General features: G+C 39.0%; 1 protein-coding gene across 1 annotated transcript; it reads right to left on the bottom strand.

Moving 5' to 3' along the window:
- Window positions 1–347: 347 nt before the first annotated feature.
- Window positions 348–16,057, bottom strand: UXS1 (UDP-glucuronate decarboxylase 1; the record flags this gene model as incomplete). Its single annotated transcript, XM_008948477.1, has 7 exons — window positions 16,000–16,057; window positions 15,230–15,289; window positions 12,609–12,730; window positions 6,852–6,971; window positions 2,869–2,912; window positions 1,652–1,712; window positions 348–405 (listed from the first exon to the last, which is right to left on the bottom strand). Coding segments are annotated over exons 1-7 (523 nt in total), but the record flags the coding sequence as incomplete, so codon positions are not given.
- Between the last annotated feature and the right edge of the window lie 5,742 nt (window positions 16,058–21,799).

The raw sequence follows: 21,799 nt of genomic DNA, 5'->3' as shown, positions 1-21,799 counted from the left end.
CCAACCCCTATGATTCTATGATTATGTACTGTCCTTGTGCCAAAACAAAGCTAAAATAAATGCATAAACTTCATACAAAATAATGGATATAGATTGCACAGAGACACAGATAGAATGCATTCGTTCTACTGTTCATGCAGTATTATATATACAGTTGAGAGGATTTGGATGATCTTATTAATATTTAATTATATGATCAGGATACAATTAAATGCCTTTGATAAAGTTATTAAGAAACCCAAACACCAATTAAATTACCCATCTATTACACGCACTAATCAAGTAATAATCACTTAACCACAATAAGTACTTCATAAGCTTCAGTAAGAATTACTGATCACACTCACCAACAAGTTTTTTAATTAACTGGGCAAATTCTAGGATAGTGTGCTCTTCTGGGTTTCCCTAGAAATGGAAGAGATATTCATTACAGCAACAATTAAACACCTTACAACATGTTCCCTTTCTGACATGAGGGGAGACTGACAAGACCATGTAGATCTGTTTTCCTGCCCTAGATGAAAAAAATGCCTTTCTCCTGCTTAGATGAAAAAAAATTAACTTTGGTAAGTTCCATGCTCATTAAAAAAGTTGCCTTGGTAATTCAATGTATACAGGGGAGTGTCCAAATAAAAAGAATGGGCAAATGCACCTCAGTTACCAGAAAGGCACATGCCACTCCTGTGCAATATTCCTTCTCTTAACTCTTCTTTTTTTAACCAACTTGCTCCTGAACTTTGATCAGTATTTCAGAACAAAATGCTGAAAGCTTCCTGTTAGCATTAGCTCACCATCATCAGACTTGATTCTCTCCACCCCTAGCTTTCCTTGTTGCAAAACTCTTTACCACATCTTGTTTGACCTAAATCTGAACACTTAGGTGCAGACAGATTTAAACATGAATTTTTCTGGAGACAAAACACGTGATGGAGTTTAAAAATCATCAGCATTTGGTTAGAAATATAAATTAATTCATGGCCATAGTAAAAAAAAAAAAATAGGGAAAATCTAGTTAACAACTGCCCTGCAGAGTTAAATATCTGATTTAGCAAAAGTTTGCATACAGAGAAATCACCTGGCACACCCATCCTTCTATTATTATATCCACTGTGGAGAATACAGTGACAACAAATGGGACAGGACAAAAAGTCTTATTAGAAAAGTTAAGTTCTAAGCATCCTTAATTGATATAAAAAAATTGTACCATCAAATAGAATCCTATTTTCCTCTAAACAAGGCTAGTATGAAGTGATTTATTAATTATTTAGAACTAAGTATTCCTTCAGTGCTTCTTTTTCCATTAAAACCAGATCATAATAATTCCTTGTAGTATCCTGTGTGTCCCCCTGGCTCCTATTTTGTTTGTTTAGTTTTTTTTTCCCTAGTCTGACTACATAATATTTTTTTGCTAAAACAAATGAAAAACCCTAGAAAATTTATTCTCTTCTTGGAACTCCAAGTTCTCAACATCTAAGGGCTTAAACTTCTTATTTATAAAGAAAATACAGGGAGGAATACATTATTCATAATGGAAAGAGCTTTTTTGTTCCATTTGTTTTTTCTACAAATCAGCATTAGTGATGAGGAGGAAAACAGAGCTGGTGTTGGCCACTTCAGAGTAAACAGAGTGGAGTGGAGCTCTCATACTCACCAGGTTGACAGGGCTACTGACATTGCTGTTCATCAATGCCACCAACCCATTCACGAGGTCACTGTGAGGAGGAGAGAGCAGATTGAGGCAATATCCATCTCCCTATAAATAATATTATTGTCTAAAAATGCAGAGCTGCCAGCTCAGAGCTCCAGTAAAGCAGACCAGGCAGCTGAGGAATGCTGAAACCAGATTTACAGTGTACACTACAATGCTCTACAGTCCCTGTTGTAAGATACAGTGAACAGGTTAGTTTCAAAGGGTGATTCTTTGGGATACACTGGCTATAGTTCATTTGAGCATATGAAAGAATAAAAAATAAAATCAAGTTACTAAAAAATAATACTTCCTCTTTGCTCCAAGCACATTGAGAGGCCCATTTCCAGCCTATTTCAAACAGATTAGAGGAAGTTGCAATACAGAGGCACATGAGACCACCACTTGCTTCTCATTTGATTGTTTGTCTCCTTGATTTCAGAAAATCTTAAGCCAAGCCTGATAAAAAACAGTATTTTGGTGTTTCCTCCCCCCAGCAAAACAGCCCAGTTATTTTGGATTCTCAGCAACAAACTTAGCAGCTTGCCCCTGGACACAGAAATCCAGATTCCTTCCATTTTGGCTTATAAGCAAGGGAAGGAGAGGCTACTCTGAGCCAAGAGCTTCTGTGGCATCTCTCACCACCATCACTACTCTCAGCAGAGGGAAGGAACATTTCCAAGCAGAGAATGACTAAAGCCACAAGCCTGCCACAAAAAGTTCAGTTAGCATGACAGGAGAAAAGATTCTGAGGAAGGGGTTCACTTTTTCATGGTGAAAGTACATTCTGGGGTTGCTTCCAGTGCAATATTAGCTACAGCAACACCCTTCCCCCAGATGTGCACAGGTATGGCACACAGGGTGACCACAGCACGGCCAGGGACACACGGTGGCAGCACTGCACTGAAAAGCAGACAGTGACAAACTGCTCAGAGTTAAGAACTGACCTACTTGCTGTCCCTTGAAGGGAAGAACACATTAGTATTTCAGTTCAAAGTTCTAAACCAATTCAGGTTTTGTTTCTTGGTGCTTTAAAATACTTCAGTGTCTCCCTTCTGGAAGTAAAGCTGGCCTAAGAATGAACACCATTTCTTGGACTAAAATGCATGTGCATACAAAGTTGGTCAAACTCAAAGAACCACCAAGTGAAATAAATACCAGATAACACAAACAAGGCTTACCTGACATACTGGAAAGCTCTTGTCTGAGTTCCAGGTCCATAGACCTGAAATCAGAAGATAATTAGAAAAGTTACAGAAATATAAAAGTCCTTGCTAGCCAAATTATCTTCTCCTTACCATTCTAGAAAAAACATCCCGAGGAGAAATATCTGAGACAGAAGTTAAGTGTTATAGGAATGGAAAAAAATATGTGCTTGCAGAGCCTCTGGCAAAGTGTCAGTGCTTTGAAGGTTGTCTTGCCCTCAGATATGTCTCCAGAAAACACATCCTTAGGCATTTTGTTAACCATAACTGCATGTAGGAACATTCTCAGGGATGTAGGACAGGGATGCTTTATCCTGGCCTGGAACACTGGAAGAGGCCCCAGCATGCACTCAGCCAGAAAAGAACACCAGATATTTAAGGCAAACCTCAGACTACTAAGATGTGGTTATGATGAGCAATTTATTTGTTCATTAACAACAGCCAGCTTCAAAGAGACCACTAAATATTAGTGGTCTCTAAAAAAATTGTCAAGAAAAATAGCACTGTAAGTATTCAGAGCAACCAGGACTAAAACAAACACACAAAAAATCATGTGGCTCTAGAATTTATTATCTAGGGAAATGGGAGGTAAGAAAAATTTTTAGGGGATATGACTCCTAAAGTCAGCTGGATTTGTATCAAAATCCTCGATGGTAAAAACTGGAGTTTTCTCAAGTTATGCATGGATATTTTGGAGCAAAGAAGTTAAGTTCAACCAGACATTAAAGTATACTTAAAAGTGTACCTAATGATTTCAGATAACAATTTTCCTTACAGTTTAACTGCGTGAAGTATTAAAGTCCCAAGAACATGAATACTTCTGGCTTGTGAGAGAAGTTTTGTAGAACAAAGTGATTTGTGAATCACTTCTGTGAAGTCATCCACGTGCCTACCTCTGCTATGTGCAGGCAGCAGCTGGAAAATACAATGTAGTTTCCTCCTCCCAATTTCTCTCAGTATCTCCCAATTTCTCTTAATAAATGCTTCCTTTACAATAACACAAAGAATGGTCATGTTTGCACAGGCTATTATTTTTTAATTATTTTTTTAATTTTCTAAGGTCAACACTCAGTATTCCTGTCAGTCAAATTCTATGATAATACATGGGTGATTTTTTTTTTGTCTCAGTTGCTGCTTTTTGGTGGTAGTTCATTTTATTTGATCTGGTCAACTGAATAACTCTCCCCTTAGCTCTTCTCTCATATTCAGTAATTTTCAATGTCACATAGTTACTCCCTGCACAACAGTGATGTGGGGTAAATGTTCTATTTTATCCTTTTTTGTTTTATTTTTTATGAAGTCTAGACAACATAGCAGTTACAAAACTGATTTTAAAAAAAGCTTTCAACATTCCTACTCCCAGAACAGCACTGACTCAGCTTCTCTCAGTGATCCTCTGAAATATCCCATAGATTGCATGTTCTAAAACAAGATTAACTGCTTCATGTGCAGGCTTCACAGAACTTCCAGTTAGTGTTCCTCAATAAAACTTCAGAAACCAAGTATGAATGAAAAAAAACATTTGAGAGGCCATAGGAGCAATAGCTCCCTACATGCACTGGGGAACTACCTTGAAAAATGGAAGTATCTTCTGTCCTTCTGTAGGGTAGCCAGGCTTTCTAAACAGCATTTAGAGGCTCAGACTTCATGCCCCAGGATGCCATCCTGGGAACATATACTACTGACAAACCAGTATAGGGTTACATGAATATTTTGACACAACCAAGTCCTACAAAGATCAAAAGGCTCAAAGGAAGAAGCTCCATCTTCATTGTCTGATTCTCCTTGTTTAGTGTCTTGTAACAAAGAGAATTCAGCCTCATCCTGCAGTTTTGAGGAGACACCTGGTTAAGAAAATTAAACTCTGAAGGAATTTCAGTGCTCTTTTTCTTTTTTTTTTTTCAAATGTTTTAAAAGGAAAAAAGTATTGAACTCATGTAGTTGTGTAATAAGCCTATTCTCATACATAGCCTCAGTAGAGACCAGGCAAGCTGGGCTCCCTGGTTGTGTCAGGTACCCAAGACTAAGCCCTGCATTTGCAGTCTTAATGCTGACTTATATGACACATTAAATGTCATAAGTCCCAGTAAACACTGGCCAATAAGTCACAGCCAGCATCACACAGTTGCTACCATAGTCTGCACACTGAGAGTGCTCTGTGAAAAAAAATAAAGTAATTCTCTGAGGAAAAAGGAAGTCTTGAAGAGATGCAGGGAACACAGCATTCAAATCACTACAGGCTTGTTACTCTGAAATAACCACATGCCTAAACCAGAAATCTAGCAGTGGTTAGGAACAGAGTAGCCAGGATGCATAACTGATGCCATTAAAGAATCATTTTAAAAATCACTGATAAACAGCAAGTGAGCAACACTAACCTCCCCAGAAGAGCCATCTTTCAAAAATTATCAGTGTACTTCAGTCAGGTGATGGGTATGGCTTTGCAGAATAGACACAACCTGAGCCTTTTTGAGAGATCTAGATGTCACCTTGTCAATAGAGTCTACTGCCCAAGTTCTGCCTGCCATATTTTGACATATTATTTGGAAAAAGAGTAAAGTTAGGAGAGATCTATCACAGGACACCAAAGTTCATCTTGCCTGGGGGTGACTTATTCCCTGGTATAGGCTCTTCAGTGTTCTGTCCAGTTTCAGGTTTTGCCCCATGAGGATCATGGTAGTGGGATTGCCACAAAACTTTCATTGTTTTTCTCCTTTGATTCTCTGCTCCTCCCTAGTGGAATTCTTGCCTGAACTCTGGAGTTTGGACTCCAACAGAAGGAATGCTGTCTCAGTCTCAAGACAGCTGCCCCGTGGAGGTACTTGGCAACATTTTTAGTTATTCAGCATGAGCCACTGAGTGATTTCCTGGCACTTCACTCTAATAATTGATGTGATACTTAACAAATACTTTCATGAAATTTATGTTGTATGTCACAAACTGTAAATGTTTACATGAGCTCACAACTATCTCAGATTCCAAACTACTTCTGCCTGCCTCAGGATGTCTCCTCAATTATTTTCCATATTCTCATTATTTTATAACAGTAAGCAGCATCAGGGCACAGGTGAGGTGCTGTCTGCAGGAGCCACTGAGTGATTTCCTGGCACTTCACTCTATTAATTGATGTGATACTTAAATACTTTCATGAAATTTCTGTTGTATGTCACAAACTGTAAATGTTTACATGAGCTCACAACTATCTCAGATTCCAAACTACTTCTGCCTGTCTCAGGATGTCTCCTCAATTATTATTTTACAACAGTAAGCAGCATCAGGGCACAGGTGAGGTGCTGTCTGTATGGCTAAATTACCAGCAGCATTCTGCTAGAGTACTGTGCCAGCTCTTGCTCTCCCAGACAAAGCTGTGACATTGCTTAAACACTACCAAAGAACCAAGGAGCATTCACAGCAAGCAGTTTGGATATTGCAGCTCATTTTGGCAGAAAACTCAGCTGTATGGGTGCATGTCATGCCACAGCAGTTTGTCAGCAGTAACAAAAACAAGTCCTGGTTGGCTTTCTTTATTGGTGTGATGTAGCCTGAAGGCCTTTAACGTTATGTTACACATGGAAAATTCTGGCTGGTCTCCCAGCTTGAAAAAAAGACATTTAGATATCTAACTTCCACAAAGAGTTCAGAGAAAGTTCCTCAAAAGGAGTAGCAAAACATGATTCTGTAAGCCTTGTCACATCGAGCCATAGAAGAGTTGTAGTGGACAGAGATTCAAGTTCAGGATGACTAAAATACTTCCTCAGATTGCAACTGGGAGCCTTGCTTCTCTCTGGGAAAGGATCATTAACAGAGCACACCTTTGGATATAGAATTCTATACATTTGAGCTTGATACACTGAAAGACTAGATTTTTAGAGTGGGGGAGAAAGTGTTTTCTCAGCTCCATGCTCTTTCCTAGCCCATAAGGAAGGATAGGATCACATCACTGAGATGTCATTACTCACTGTTAGTGGTTCTCCCTGGAGAGCTTGTAGGATAAAATTACTGACAACTCTGCCATCATTCATATGCATTCGAGGACCAAAAGTGTTGAATATTCTGGCAACCCTCACTTCAACTCCTTCCTGTAGAAGAAAGAAGAATTATTACTACCTTAATAAGAGTGTCTTTCTTCCTAAAAGGGCAGATAAACTCCTGCCCGAAAGCTGTCTTAAGAATCCCTCTTACAGCTTGAACAAGCATTGTTTTCTCACCATCAGATACTCCTAACCCTTCCTAAAAGGGCAGATGAACTCCTGCCCGAAAGCTGTCTTAAGAATCCCTCTTACAGCTTGAACATTGTTTTCTCTTCATAAGATAGTCCTAACCCCTCCTCAACACTACTGGAAACTGCAGTGCATACAGCAAGGTAATTTATACTACTTCTCAGTTTACCACAAACTCTAAATCAGTGCAACAACAGCTGATGAATGCAACAAATGTATTTTCTTCCAACTAGAATTTTGAGATTTTTCAGTCGTATCCTTCCAAAACAAGTTATTTCTCCGAGGACTTGTCTACATTTTTTGCACTTAAAGGAAGTCTCACAGTCACCAGACATAGCATCTTTTCTTGGATGGCAAGAGTGTGTGTGGAAGAAGTCTATCACTGGTACATCTGTGGCTGAATGCTGCAGCTCACACACTTCACTCAGGAGAAACCTGGAAACACATTTTTCTTGGAAATAAATGTAGCTTCAAGTACAAGAGAAACTTGTCGGAAAATATGATCTTTTCTCTTGGGTTTCCAAGTGATTCATAAATACATAACCCTCAAAGAAGTTTTTTGAAAGCAATAGCATCACCTTTTTACAGATGTGAGAGAGGCAAAAGGCACATTTAACACCTTAGCTATTACTTAGTACTGAGAAACACCAAGTAGCAGAGGTACTATAAACAACAACCACCACCACCATCCAGTTCTGTTTAACTGCAGAGAAGGTTGCAGTTGCCATGATGGAGTGTTGTTTTTATTTGCAACTAAATTGTAAGCTAACAGTAACCAGAGAAGTAACTCTTGTGCCATAGGAAAAGCAGCAGCCTTGGGTACTTGTTAAACAAGGAGCCTGCATCCACAACAGAGCCAAAATACAACCTCACAACATCCACTTGACCCTACTGAGAGACCCTGGGAAGAGCAAAAATTCCTTCCCATGAAAAATGTATCAGTTGGGAACATTTCTTTGTTTCCTGTTAGCTCTAAAAGCACAGCAGCACAGGACAGAGCTACTCCCAATGTCTTCCCTGTGTCTGGCAGCACATGCTCTGATGGAGTTGCTCATTCTTTCATTTTGCCCATCACTCTGTACTAAAAAAGACACTGTCTCCTTCCTTCAGGGAGGGACTGTATTCCACGTGGGCTTTCCAGATATTGCCATCAATAAAAGCCCAGAAAATGAGGCGCTTGGAAGCTACTCCTCAGGATAAAAATAACTCATTAAACAATGCTGACCAAAAAGCCTCTCTTGCACTGCACATGCTACAGCAGCAGCTTTGTTTTCCAGGGCTGGCTGGAAACCAGCAAGGAGCCCAGAAAAGAAAAACAACACATTCTCTATAGGCACTTACTCATAGCCACTGTGAATCCAGCAATTCTTCTCCCTCCTATTTATTCCCACCCTTCCCCCTCCTCCAGTGTTGTCATTTAAAATAAGTCACTTTTTATTTCTAGTGTCATCTAACAAAGCTTTCCTCTGCAGCCTGCTGCTTTGAAAAAATCTATTTTCTGTGCAGCTGAATTTTCATTTGTGCCTGTAAAAACAGGATCTATCTTCTCAAAAGAAACTCCTGTGCAGACAGAGATTTTCAAGCCAGTAACTTAAAAATTGTCCTGAGTTTCCTTGCACCACTTCACAAACATCCCCTTCGAAGCAATCCTTTTAGCATTTGGAGTAGCTCTACTCCTTTTTGTTTTAATTGCCTACAACTACTTGTGGTACACTCTTCCCTATGTCCTGTTACTGTGAATATCAACAGCAACATGTTAACTATGACTGACTACCTCCACCATATTCCCACTAACAAGGCAAATTACTTCCCCAGATTTGTGGCAGTAAGTCAAGTACAATATTCTATTGTATGCTAGAAAAAGAAGAGAAATTTCTTTGTCCCACATTTACACTGCTAAGCTAAAGAGCTTGAGACTAATCCCTGATTCTGAGATCAAATGTGATGAACTGGCTTCTGTCCTCATGGTTTAAGACTATGCCTTCCTACAGCAGACAAATCAGAAAGTTCCTTGAGCAATCCAAAAAACAGCTAATAAAATGCATCACTGTGGGCTATCAAAACTCTTCAGCTCACTCTATGATTTACCAGTCTGGACACATTCACAAAGATCATGCCTGTAGGGATGGAGAGGGAAGACAGAAATGAAGCAAGAAAGATTGTTATGGCTTACAGAGGTACCTCCTCTGAATAAATACTCAGAAAACTTTCTATAGCTGTCAGTCAAAAAGTGGCATTAGTTATCCAGACTCCTCTGCAAAACAAACTTGGTTTTCAACATGAGTCTTTGCCACTCAGTTCTAGAGATCCCTGCCTCAGGAAGTACCATATGATAACAACTTAAGTTAAAAAGACATTTTAATTTTATAAGCCTTTTAAGAAACTGTATCTCCTTGCGTTGCCTGTCTCAGAAACCAGATCAATACAGGATACAATTAAAATGTCAAAGAGGTTCCTTTAATTGAAACAGCTTGAATATATGCTGTGGCTGTAATTCATAAGGGTATCAGGCAAGCTCCTCTTACTCATTAACAGTGCTGCCTTCTTTGCAAAGTCTGCAGATCTGTCTGAACAGCAAGCATGAGTTAGACTTTCCTGCATACAACATCAGGAAAAGGAAAGCTGCAATTGTCTGCTCTCCAGCAGACAACTGGATTTAAAAGGTCTGCCAGAGAAAGCCCAGACAGTTGGATGGACATCACTGTGACCTTATAAAAGTCTTTATCAATATTTCAGCTAAAATTACTAAGATTGTTGCCCGCATCCTTTGCTTCATTAGTCAGTTCCTCACTGATCCATATGCTTTCCCATGTGTTTCAGAGATCATTAACTCACTCTTAAAACTGTTCCCAAATCCTAAATTGTGACAGTGGCAGAATCAGTACCACAGTCTCCACCAGGACCCACCTGTGATGTGTTTAAGCTACAATGCTCTACACTGAGGCTGGCTCCAAGGCTTTTTATATGTATCTGTACTGCCTGTTGTTTAAGCAACATGAGACTAATTCCTGGTTACTAACAGCTTTTAAAAAATATTGTCCAAAAATAGCAATGCTGAGATCTGAATTTCATGAAGAGTGAAGCTCCTAAACAAGCTAGGATGGACAATCACAGTCATCTGACTCTATTTGCAGCACCATGCAGGTACCTGGACATGACCAATGCACACCTCCAATACTACCTTACGGTTGAAATGTTACCATGCCTATAGTTCAACACTTCTCAGAATAGAGAAGCTACAACTGCCCTTAAAGGTCTTTTCATACCTTTAGTTACACCTCCCTGCTAAAAGTATCTATCTCCTCCTATTTCCCCTCACTTCCTTCAACTGAATGTTAGTAACATAGCTTTGGAAAACTGTATGTCACTTCTGCATTTGAAAAGGACCAAACACAGTGTTTTGTTTCATAGGCAGAGCTCCACACAGCCAAAAACAAAATATTAGGCAGCTCTAACAACTCATCTAAACCCACACTTCCTAAGCTTGCCTATGGTGTGGGAGACAGAGTCAAAAGCCTTGCTGAAGTCAAGGCAGGCAACATCCACCATCTGTGTCATTAAATTATTGTTGGGACTTTTGACTATCACCCTGAGGAGATGCTTCCTCTTCTCCCCCCTCTGCAGTCAGAACCACAAACAATTCAGTTCCATTCTTTCACAAAAAACATCAATTTCTCCTTCTTTCCTTAAGCAGACTGCCAGCCAACTTCATGTGACAACAGCAAAAAAAAGAATGCTGCATGCTTAAATGTGAACTAGATTGAGTAGCAAGGAAAAGAAAACAAGGAGCAATGATGAGAGAACACAGGATAAACTCCCAGAAGATACTCAACTGCTTTAATTCAACACAGCTATTTGTTTTCTATCTAATTACTCAATAACTACCTTGTTATTCACTATTCAGTGCCTTTTCAGCTGCAATTCAATCCACAGTTTTCATTACCCCTACATTTTACATCAAGGCTTTTTATGATTACTGAAGCCAAATCAATTTGGGAATTAAAGATATGGGGGAAAGCACAACTCATTATAAACCAGAAAAAAAATCACCCTCATGATGCAATTGCAATGTGCTTCTGCATTTATCAAATTTAAACATCAGTTGACATGTGTTACTCTCTCACACTAATATAATAGATTTCTCCTCTAACATTTCTTTCCTCTCCCCTGTTGCTAACTAATTTTTTTTGGCACCTAAGTGTTCACAGTCCTGGTTACAGAACATTCCATAATGCAGAGTGTGACACTTGTCCCCTTAAAGAAGGTTATACTTAATATCAGATCCTGATAACTGAATTCTTTCTGCATAGGTAGTGTCAGAGAGACTAATATTTAAATTAAGCTAGAGTTGGAGTGTACATGAATATTTGGATTTCCAGGTAGCTCCAGAATTCCAGCTGCAATATTTTTCCAACTGCAGTTCCACCTTACAAGCTTTCACTCTCCTCTGTAAATCCTGCATAAAATTTATGGGATAAGATCATGACTCATCCTGTGGCTTTAAGATATGGCCTGTGATTTTCAAAATTACCTACAGTCTTGCCCTTCTAGAGGAATACCACAATGTGTACCACAAACCTGCATAATATTCAATACCCCTCAGTGCAAAAGTTTCTCATAAATACTAGAATATTCAACTGCAAACAGATTTGCAGACCCAGGAGGAGTATTTTGCTACAGAGAAGTACAGAAGACACCAACCTGAACAAGAACAGTATAGCCCTGTTGGACCTCAAATGATTTGAAAGAGAAAATGACTGCAACCTATATATTAAAACATTATCCCTAAAGTCTTACCACCTCAGTTTGAAAAAGTGCATTCCACAGCTAAGTATTCCTATCCTCTGTCAAGGTCTGTATTTATATCTACACAATTTTAAGACCTTTCTAAAGTGATTTAAAACACATTGCTCCTATATAGGTACTCATCAAGTAATTTCCTCATTTTTTACCTATATATTTCTGATTTCAATTATACTCAGTAAGGAGTATAAACTCCATGTTTATCAGTAAGGGCCCTAGCTCCTATATAGGTACTCATCAAGTAATCTCCTCATTTTTTACCTATATTTTTCTGATTTCAGTTATATTCAGTAAGCATTCCATGTTTATCAGTAAGGGCCCTGTTCAGCAAAGCACTTCCCAGCACAGCACCAACTTAAAACTACTCTTATCTAGCTCTCAAATTAATAAGGTCACTTCACTTTAATCTCTCTAAAAACTATTTACAATAGTGAAAGATGCAACTAACAGTCTTTTAAGAAGACTAAAGCACATTTTCTTGAAGAACACTGCTCATCTGAAATAAACAAAGCAGATGGGAGCAATAAAACTATTGCATGAAAGAAAACAGATCCTGCAGCTGCAGCATGAGTGCTCCTGCTCAAGACATTCTCTTTTGCCCTCCTACCCTTAAATACATGTAACCCAGTTTTGCCACAAATTTTGCCTTCATTAATGACATAAAATCTATTGAATCTGATACAAGTTTAATACCTGTTTCATGTATGCATAGCACATGGTCTCTGCAACCCTCTTCCCTTCATCATAGCAAGCTCTTGGACCTATTGGATTCACATGGCCCCAGTAATCCTCATTTTGAGGGTGAACTTCAGGATCTACAGGGGAAAAAAAAAAAAAACCACACCTTAAATGATCTTTTCTCTAAAAGGTGACTATATATAATGAATCTTTCATTAGATCATTGGTGTTACACAATTCAACAGTTTATCTCTGAACAATGGATTTTAAAGAATATTAAGTTTCAACACCATTCCTTTAAAGGGTACTCACCAGAATCATGAAAATGACAGTTATGGAAGACATGAGACAAGGTAACTGAGTACAAGGACACAACAGCCTCCAGCTGCTTTCCCCTAAAGGACTGTGTGAACAGAGGGTTGAATTCAACTCCTCTCTGCAAAGACAGACTACCTCAAGGGGACAAGTATGACTCTTAGCTGAAGAATATTTCAGAGGAAATATTACAGGATACAGAGGCAGCACTTTTTACTGTATTTGGAAAAAAGTAAAGCATCCTCAAGTTTTATAAAATAACAGAAAAGGAAAAAAAAAAAGGATAGAGAACTACTGCATTTCTTAAAGAAGAAAGAACAGAGTGATGTACCACAATGTACTTGCTATGTTTCTTCTGTTTTATCCCAAGCATTTTTAACAGCTGTCACTGGGCACAGACAATCAAGTTGGATGATCCTTTGGTTTGCTCCAGTAGAGAAACTCTTGATTACAAAAAGCCTCAATCAGTCAAAAATGTAGAAGTCTGTGTTTGTGTGTACACACTCTGTATGCTTGAAACAATCCAAGCACTTTTTCACTGGGTTTGTAGTTGGCATACATTACTACAAAACTCAGAAGTGCTACAGGCTAATTTTTGAAATAGCTTTGAGAGTCAGTTGTGATTAACCCTTACAGCTTTTATGATTACATGTCAATTCCTGCCATTCAAGAGCCACTGAGCAATAGTAAATGCAGAGAGGTTTTACATGATCATAAAAGCTTGCAGCATTCTCAGAAGGGCACCAGAAGGTGCTGTAATCTAGAAGGTCACTTAGTTTCCATCCTCCTCCTGGCAGAGGCAGCCCTGCAAAGCACGTGGAAACCCTCTATACAACATTGCCTTCTCCTGCAGAAACAACTAACAGGTATTTTCTGACTTTATTTTCTGTCCTTTATTTTTCAGCAAAATTACTATGCCTGTAGTAAGACTGTAACATGATTAGACTCTCCCTGCTACATGAGAATTACTGACACAACAAAGCCTGATAATGGGAATTTCAAGCTTTCCACTTCAGCAGGCAGACTGCAGCAAAGCAATGAGGCTTCAAAACTTGGGGTCTTTTTTGCCCGTTAGTCCCCTGTTCCAGAAACTTGAAATTGAGTCAACTCAATTACAGAGGAGTCCTTGGGGCTACCATTTTTCCCTGTGGATCCTGAGCTGGGATTATCAAAGGCAAAGGAGGCAGTAAGAATGCTGCACATGCTCAAGCTGTTTATTAGGTTGGTCTGTCATCCTAGCAGTCTCTTGCTTGGTACTTGCTTTGAATCTTCTTCTGAAGTTGTTCCAGCAAAAGTGTACTCCCTTGAGGTATGTTCTTTGTCCTCCCTCTAAAAGCTTTGTATCTTGTCACACAGATGAGTAGTTTTTTTGTTTGCTTGTTTGTTCTCTAAAGCCTAGGCTCTCATAAGTACTAACACTGAGCAGGTGACTGTGGCTGCATATCTCCATCAATCCTCCACCACTGCTGCTAATCAACGAGGCAGGAGTTCACAACAGCAGAAATTTCTCTAGTAGGCACATGGGTCTGTCATGTGCCCCAAGAAGTACTAGGGATTCCTACTGCACCCAGTTAGCAGTTCTATCAGTCAGTCTCTTACTACTTCACTTCCCAGGAACAGTAAAAGGAAGATGGAGAGATGTGACACTACTGCTGAATATCATATTTTTTTTAAGAGTCACCCCAAGAACCTGGATGCACAATGGCACATGGGTCTGTCATGTGCCCCAAGAAGTACTAGGGATTCCTACTGCACCCAGTTAGCAGTTCTATCAGTCAGCCTCTTACTACTTCACTTCCCAGGAACAGTAAAAGGAAGATGGAGAGATGTGACACTACTGCTGAATATCACATTTTTTTAAGAGTCAAGAACCTGCATGCACAATTAGCATTTTCTTAGCTTGGAGGTTACATCCTTGTCTCTTACACACCAGGGCAATTGCTCAGTCGTAACAATACAATTAATAAGTGACTGGGAAAAAAGATGTAGATTTACTATTGAAATTATCTTCACAAGTTTTCATCATGGCATCTCTATGTTAATTAAAGTTCAATACTCAAAATTGCCTCCAAAACCCCTATGGAAAAACAAGACATAGTCAAGTTACAGACAACAGTCTAGGCCTCCTTCCAACACTCTGACTAGAGGAAGCAAGTACTAATGCCCCTCATTTTAAACTGCGAGAAGTACATCTGCTAAAGAAATAAGCAAAGGCAGTGATGAAAACCTGTCATTCTACCAGTCAACAGAAGGTTTGCAAATATCTTTTCACACAGTCATATCTCAAGAGCTCTAAACAGGGTATTTATTGTCCTTCTTACCTCCATATACCTCTGATGTGGAGGCCAGCAGCAGCCGTGCTCCAACACGCTTAGCTAACCCTACATGTTGGGCAACAGGAAAAGAACAGTGTAATTACAGCAAATATAAGAAACTTTCAGTCAGGTTAACTGCTTTAGTGTGATCCTGCTTTACATGATTTTGAAGAGAATTCTATTTCTCTCACGAGGTAAATGTTGCTGTAGATCACATGCATAGCTCCCAGATCCAAGCTAGAAAACTTGAGAAACAACAGAGCAGCACCCACATGCGTGATGCATTTCCTCCTGGGTCTGAAAGTCACACAGAACCAAGCCCCAGGAACTCAATATATTACACCCTAAATACAGGCCAGGAAAGTGTAAACTGCTCCAGTCACAAAATCCTGATCTTGAAACAATTATCTTGCAAGTTTTGGTAACTGTAACACAGTATAAGCTCAAGGCCTTCTTTTCACAGGCCCATTCATTCCCCGCTTCAAAACCAATGAACAAAGCTGAAAATAGCCCAGTTAAAGGCATGAAGTTGTGCTCTGACAGCTGAGCTTGCATGTTGTCAGAATTCATCTGCAGGTATATTTAAAGGAAAAGTGCAAAAACCTTTAAAGCAGGGCAAAAAAACCCACCTTTATTTTTCCCCCACCTTTATTTTTCTTAAGGAAGCAACTTTTTAAAATGTACAACTCATCTGCTGCATCCTCTCCTCTCCCCACCCCCAGTCCAGGTTATGTCTAACCAAGTGACGTAAGGAAAATAAAAATATTTCCACTTACCCAGCATGTTTAATGTCCCAATAGTGTTGGTCTTTAATGTTTTTATAGGGTTATACATGTAATTTGGAGGAGAGGCAGGAGATGCTAGATGATAGATCTGGTCCACTACAGAAAATCAGAGGAGGAGGGGAAAGAAAGCATTATTATTTTCCCATGTAACTTATTAAATGAGAAAGCATTAGAGTCAAGAAACAAGTACTTCTTCCTGCACTTCCTACCACTGGAGCTCAGCACTTCCTATATCACTACCTACAGATGATAGGTATCCAAACCTGTTGCAATCCAAAGACTTCACGTTTAGTAAAATAAAAACTGAAGTATAATATATCAACACTGCTGATACAGATACAGATACAGAGGTCTGTGTGGGAGTTGACACTTTCCACTTGTACAAATTTTAGTTATGAGTACTTCAGGGATGTTTAGAGGCTGTAAAAGCATATGCAGCATTCTGTTATCCTCAAGTTTTTAAGTGCTCAGCAGCTTCAGAGTATTTTTCTCAAATGGAATTCCAAGCAAGATAGTAAAAGTATTTTTTTTAATACCAGGAGGAACTTTCTGGAGAAAAAAAAATACTGTATTTTTATTTGTAAGCCACTTGTCATTTAAATATTAACGGGATTAGTATCATATTTATATTTTAAATACATATGCCAAGATACAGGCATGCAATTTTTGCCCCTATTACCTTTGTTCTGTGCTATACTTTGGATAATACAGTATTTTAGCTTTAAAAAAAAAAAAATCCCAATGCAGAGATTCCAGCACACCTTTCCCCCCAAGTTATGAAATGTAATTAAGCAACAGATTAGACAGTACCTTACAATCAACGAAGGTATACTGATGCCTCATCTAATTTAAAATAAGGTAGCTTAGCTATTGGCAAAAGACTGCCCAGGTAGTACAAGTCACAGACTTATCTAATTTTATTTGCTGCATTTTTGTGACTGTAGTATAAACAAACCTAAAGATTCAGCTCACCCATAGGAAATACATACTCAACACAACAGCAAAATAGAGACTAGTACAAGAAAACTACACCATTTTCATGTGTGCAGACTAGGATTAAACCCCATGATTCTTAACTTAACAATTATCCTAGCACAAGAGTACAGAAAGATAAAGAGAACTGAAGCTGTAACAGATTTTAGGTTAAAAGACCAAATGTATCATCATTCATGGCTTCTTTTTCTCACCACCTTTTTCCTGCTTTGGTTTATTTCTGTCTGAAGCTAAATGATTTGTGGTTTGCTGTCTATTCATCCAGTGCTCAGGCTTACTTGTTTATTTTCAGCTACTTAGCCATTTTCATAAAATGGTCTATTTCCAGAGCAAGTGTGGCAGTCATTTCTATCAAGGTCGTTCAGAAGACACATACAGGTATGATAAATTGTATTTGATACAAGCAACACAAGCACAAAGGACTTCACTCAACTTTGGTTTTTAACAGGCCAGCAGGAAAGTTGCTATCTCTGTACTTCTGAATTTTAGAGCTCTGCTCAACCCAGCAGCTTTAAGGAACTGAAAAAAACCCCTTTAATAAGCTGTGCAGTATACCAGAATCACTCTTAAATATGAAACCTAAAAGAATGCCACGATAGGTAAGACTGGTAATCACAAAAATCTTAGACAAATCCTTATTTAAGGCCAGTTTCAACATATTAGGATTGCAAAATTCATTGTATGAGGTAAGAATGCAAAGGAGATATTACAGGGAAAAAATATTTAAAAAATTATAATAACAATAAGCCAATGAAATGAACTCTTTTTCACAAGCAGTATCCAATAGTCAAACAAACCTCTACCTGCAAACCTTTCATAACACAATTATTGTAAAGGTAAGATTGTCTTTCTGTCTTTCATGTAACCTGAATCAGTTAGCCAGAACTACTTTAAAAAAACCCATGGATAAGCAAATGCCAAAAAAAATTAAACATAAGATCAAATGAGAGATAGTGATGCTTAAGAAATAACAAATCTACACCAAGGTCATCCAAGAAAAGTAGTCAAAAGGTGATGCAAGAACTACAACTGCAGGATGGAAAAAAGGGACAGTACCTTTTTTTTTCGTAACACAAAGAAGGAATTATGATTTTTTAAAAAGACTCAGCACTGAACCCTGAAAGAACCTGCAGAAGTCAAGGCTAGCTGCTGTCCTAACAGAAGACAACATTACGTGGCATAAGGCTGCCTTGCCCTAGAACAGAACACTACTGCTTAAATGCTACACTCACACAAATATTTTTCTTTAAACTATTTTCTCAGGTGTTGTTAAGCAGTAGAAAATGACAGCAATGCAAAATAAAGCTGCATTTTGACAATCTATCAATTATAGTTAGCTCTCTATTGTGTTTAACTTTCACATTATCTGTGAAATAATGAACTTTTTTTCCTCTAGTTTTAAATTAATTTAAAAAAAATTACCCTGCCAAAATGAGGAAACATCCTTAACTTTCAAATGAAAATAAAAGAAAATAAATCCAGGCTTGCCTGAATTTTTTCCTGTGTTTAAATACAACTGTACTTCCTTCAACAGCACAAGCTGGATATGAGTTACAACTAGGAGGAGAAAAATGCCAAATATGAAGTTATCACCTGCTCTCAAGTAGCTGAGAATACTGAAATGCTAGAGGAATGTTTCCTGTTGAAGACTTCCTCTCTTCCCTGATTCCCAAATTTCATTTGACAAATCAGGCACACAATCCAGCACCCCAGGTTTTACAGAATATAAAAGGTTTTACATAAGAATGATATTTGACAGTATGCTCAAGCAGATGCCAAGAAATATATCTACATCTTATATGTGCCACTCTCTCTTTCCTCTACAGCTGTTTACCTCTAGAGCAGAGGTGAGCAGAGGCAGCAGATCTCCAAACAGCCCAGAATGCTAGTGAGGTACAGTTTTGGCAGACAGGTAACATTGGTGAGGATTTATTGTCCCATTAAAAAGCACAGAGAAATAAAATTTCATTTAGCAGATTCTCTGCTGTTTGCTGTTGAATCAACAGAAATGGGTGTTTCCATTCACTATCAGCTCTGGTGCAGTGCCAACAGAAGGCTTTTCACAGAGGGCAAGGGATGGAGGCCACACAAACTGAATCCAAACCAGCCTGACACAGGGAGTGCTGGAGGCATTTTTTTTTGTTTTTACTTTCTAAACTTAAGTGGTGAATAAAACTTAATCAAATTATATTTGCAGGATTTCTTGTATTGGGGCAACAATGCAAAGATGTGGCATGGGGTGAAATTTAATTACTCTGTTGAACTTCGACATGACTTCTACAGATGAGCCTTTAATATGAATAAAATATACAACTGCCTCAAGTTATGCTCTGAATGTAAGCACCCCCTTCCCACAGCACAAAACCTAAGAGGAAGGGTAGGCTGGAAGCTGCCAAAAGAAACGTCCAGAGAAGCTGCTGACTGCTGCTTGCAGCACGTAAAACAAGCACAGAGGCTCAGAATAATGAACACAGCAATAGCTGAAGTCACCTGCAGCCAACTTGGGAGTTTTATGCTGTTTCTTGTCACCTGTTCCTTCACAATTCCTTTTAAATCTAGTATTCAACAAGCTGTGGTGGAGTTTTTTCAGAGCAAAAATGTCATTTCAAGAGCATTGTGGTCCTTCAATCCTAGCCTGTCAAAAGAGAAGTGAACACTTTCCTGTTCCATCTGCTTCAATTCTGTTGTTTTGAAAATAACCTGCTGAATTTTTGACACAGAACACCTCCAACAGGAATGGTTCCTTTAATGCAACGTGGCAATTCAGAGGAACAGGGCCAAAAGCTACCTCTCCTTTTGCTGCATCAGGGTACAGCTAGGCCTGTGATTAGCCAAGTGCTCATACAATTGGGAGCTAGAAACAAATGCAAACAAAATACAAAATCCCAAAGGTTCTTTGTAACCTTTTTTTTATTTATTTTTTAATCAAGAACTTAAGTGTAATGGACAAATGTTCAAAAGGAAAAAAAGAAAAAGAAAGCACCCTCCTCCTCCTAGTCCTTCTGTTTCCCAGCTGGCAATTGCTGAAATAAAACAAAGAGAAGAAGGTGGGGGAAAAAAGGTTTCCCTTGCCAGAGATAGAGCCTTGCCTGTCTGAGTCTGGTTTGCCTCAACATACTTCTTCCCATATGCACACAAAGGCAAAAATAGACTCCTGTGATGAACAGGTTCAGCAAGAGCAGAACTAGGACAGAGATGGAAGATGGGGCATTTGTCGGATGACCCTCTTCTAGATCAAAGGGACAGGCAGCCAGGCAGCTCTAGTGCCTTCCCTTCCTCCCCAGGAAGGAATCAGAATATCAAGCTTTAGACCCATTCAAAACATAAATGGTGTTCAAAACATTTAGAGTTTTTGCCATTTTAAATCTGACATTTCAGAAGGGTGTTAAGACAAGTTTCTACCTCAAACTGGTCAAATTTGAACCGTCATGCTGAGGATGTGGAGACAAGTACACCTATTTCTCTTCCCACCTCCCCTCTTTTAACTGTCAAGTCTAAAAACCACACAGCTTTTTGCCTCAGAATTTCAGCAGGCCACTCAGCCATGCCAGACACAGCCATCTACTTAGCTTGGCTGACAACCTTGTGCACTCTAGCATAAAGCTGGCAGTTAAGACAGCAGGCAAACTGTGGAAAGCTTCCCCAGCTACAGCTTCTCAGAGCATTAACTGCTTGGGTGCCTGGGACAGCCTCTGCTGCAGGACAGGAACAAATGCATCCTGCAATTCACCTCCACACCTCAGTATTTTTATGAGGCAAAGAAAAAAACCTTTACAGCATTTAATCACACCCACTAAGAAGCCTTGAGCTTGGCTTTGCAACTGAGCCATTGTGCAATTAATTCAAAATAACCGTGTGAAAGGTGGTAAGACTGGTAATCACAAAAATCTTAGATAAATCCTAATTTAAGGCCAGTTTCAGCATATTAGGATTGCAAAATTCATTGCATGAGTTAAGAATGCAAAGGAGATATTACAGAGAAAAAAATATTTTAAACATCAGGGGCTAGAACTCTGTAAGCCACCGTGAACACAGCAGCAAAAAGTAGTTTAACAAGCACAAGACCAGAGATAAAACAATGAAACATTAAACAAAATTTTCATGTTACAATTTTGCTGCCAAAAAGCAAAAAGTTAAATCAACTTCAAAATAGAACAGACATAGAAGCTGGCATAAACACTCAAGCCATCAGGTATACAGTAACCAATATAGAAATCTATGACCAACATAAAGCTTCAGCAACATATGGCAAGATCAACAGCAACTAAAATTTGTCAGTTGTGCCCTTTTCTATTTGAAAAGCTCACTCCCCTCCTATATTTTAGCATACATAGAATCTGTAATACCTCAATCTGGACACAAATGTTCAGTCTTGTATTTTCCTAAATGCTAAACAAGTATGATTAATACAACTATTCACTTTTACAAAATATTACAATAAAACTACCTTTGTTCATACTATCTATCTTTATTTTCCATCTGTATCACTGTACATCTCCTGAGTGCTTCTGAAGTGAACAGTAAGGGTAGAATCTAACACCTCTCCTGGGTGAAGTGCTGGGGTTAAACCCCCAGCCCTGAATGGGGGTTGGCAGGTGGATGATGTCCACAACCAGGCAAGAAAGCCCCTCCTGATTGGTTTCACCCAGGGTCTGGCCAGCCTTGGGTAGGAACTGAGGAGGAGATCCCCACCAGGTGCCCCCACCTGCCACATGAACTTGGGAGTGGGGCAAGAAGCCACCTCTATAAAAGCTGACTCTGCTGGGGGTGGATTTGGGAGGTCTGTCTGCACAGTGCA

The sequence above is a fragment of the Merops nubicus genome, unplaced genomic scaffold (genome assembly GCF_000691845.1).
Source record: "Merops nubicus isolate BGI_N331 unplaced genomic scaffold, ASM69184v1 scaffold931, whole genome shotgun sequence".
Taxonomy (NCBI): Eukaryota; Metazoa; Chordata; class Aves; order Coraciiformes; family Meropidae; genus Merops; species Merops nubicus.
Note: the sequence above shows the minus strand (reverse complement) of the source record. Positions and strands in the feature narration are given on the sequence as shown.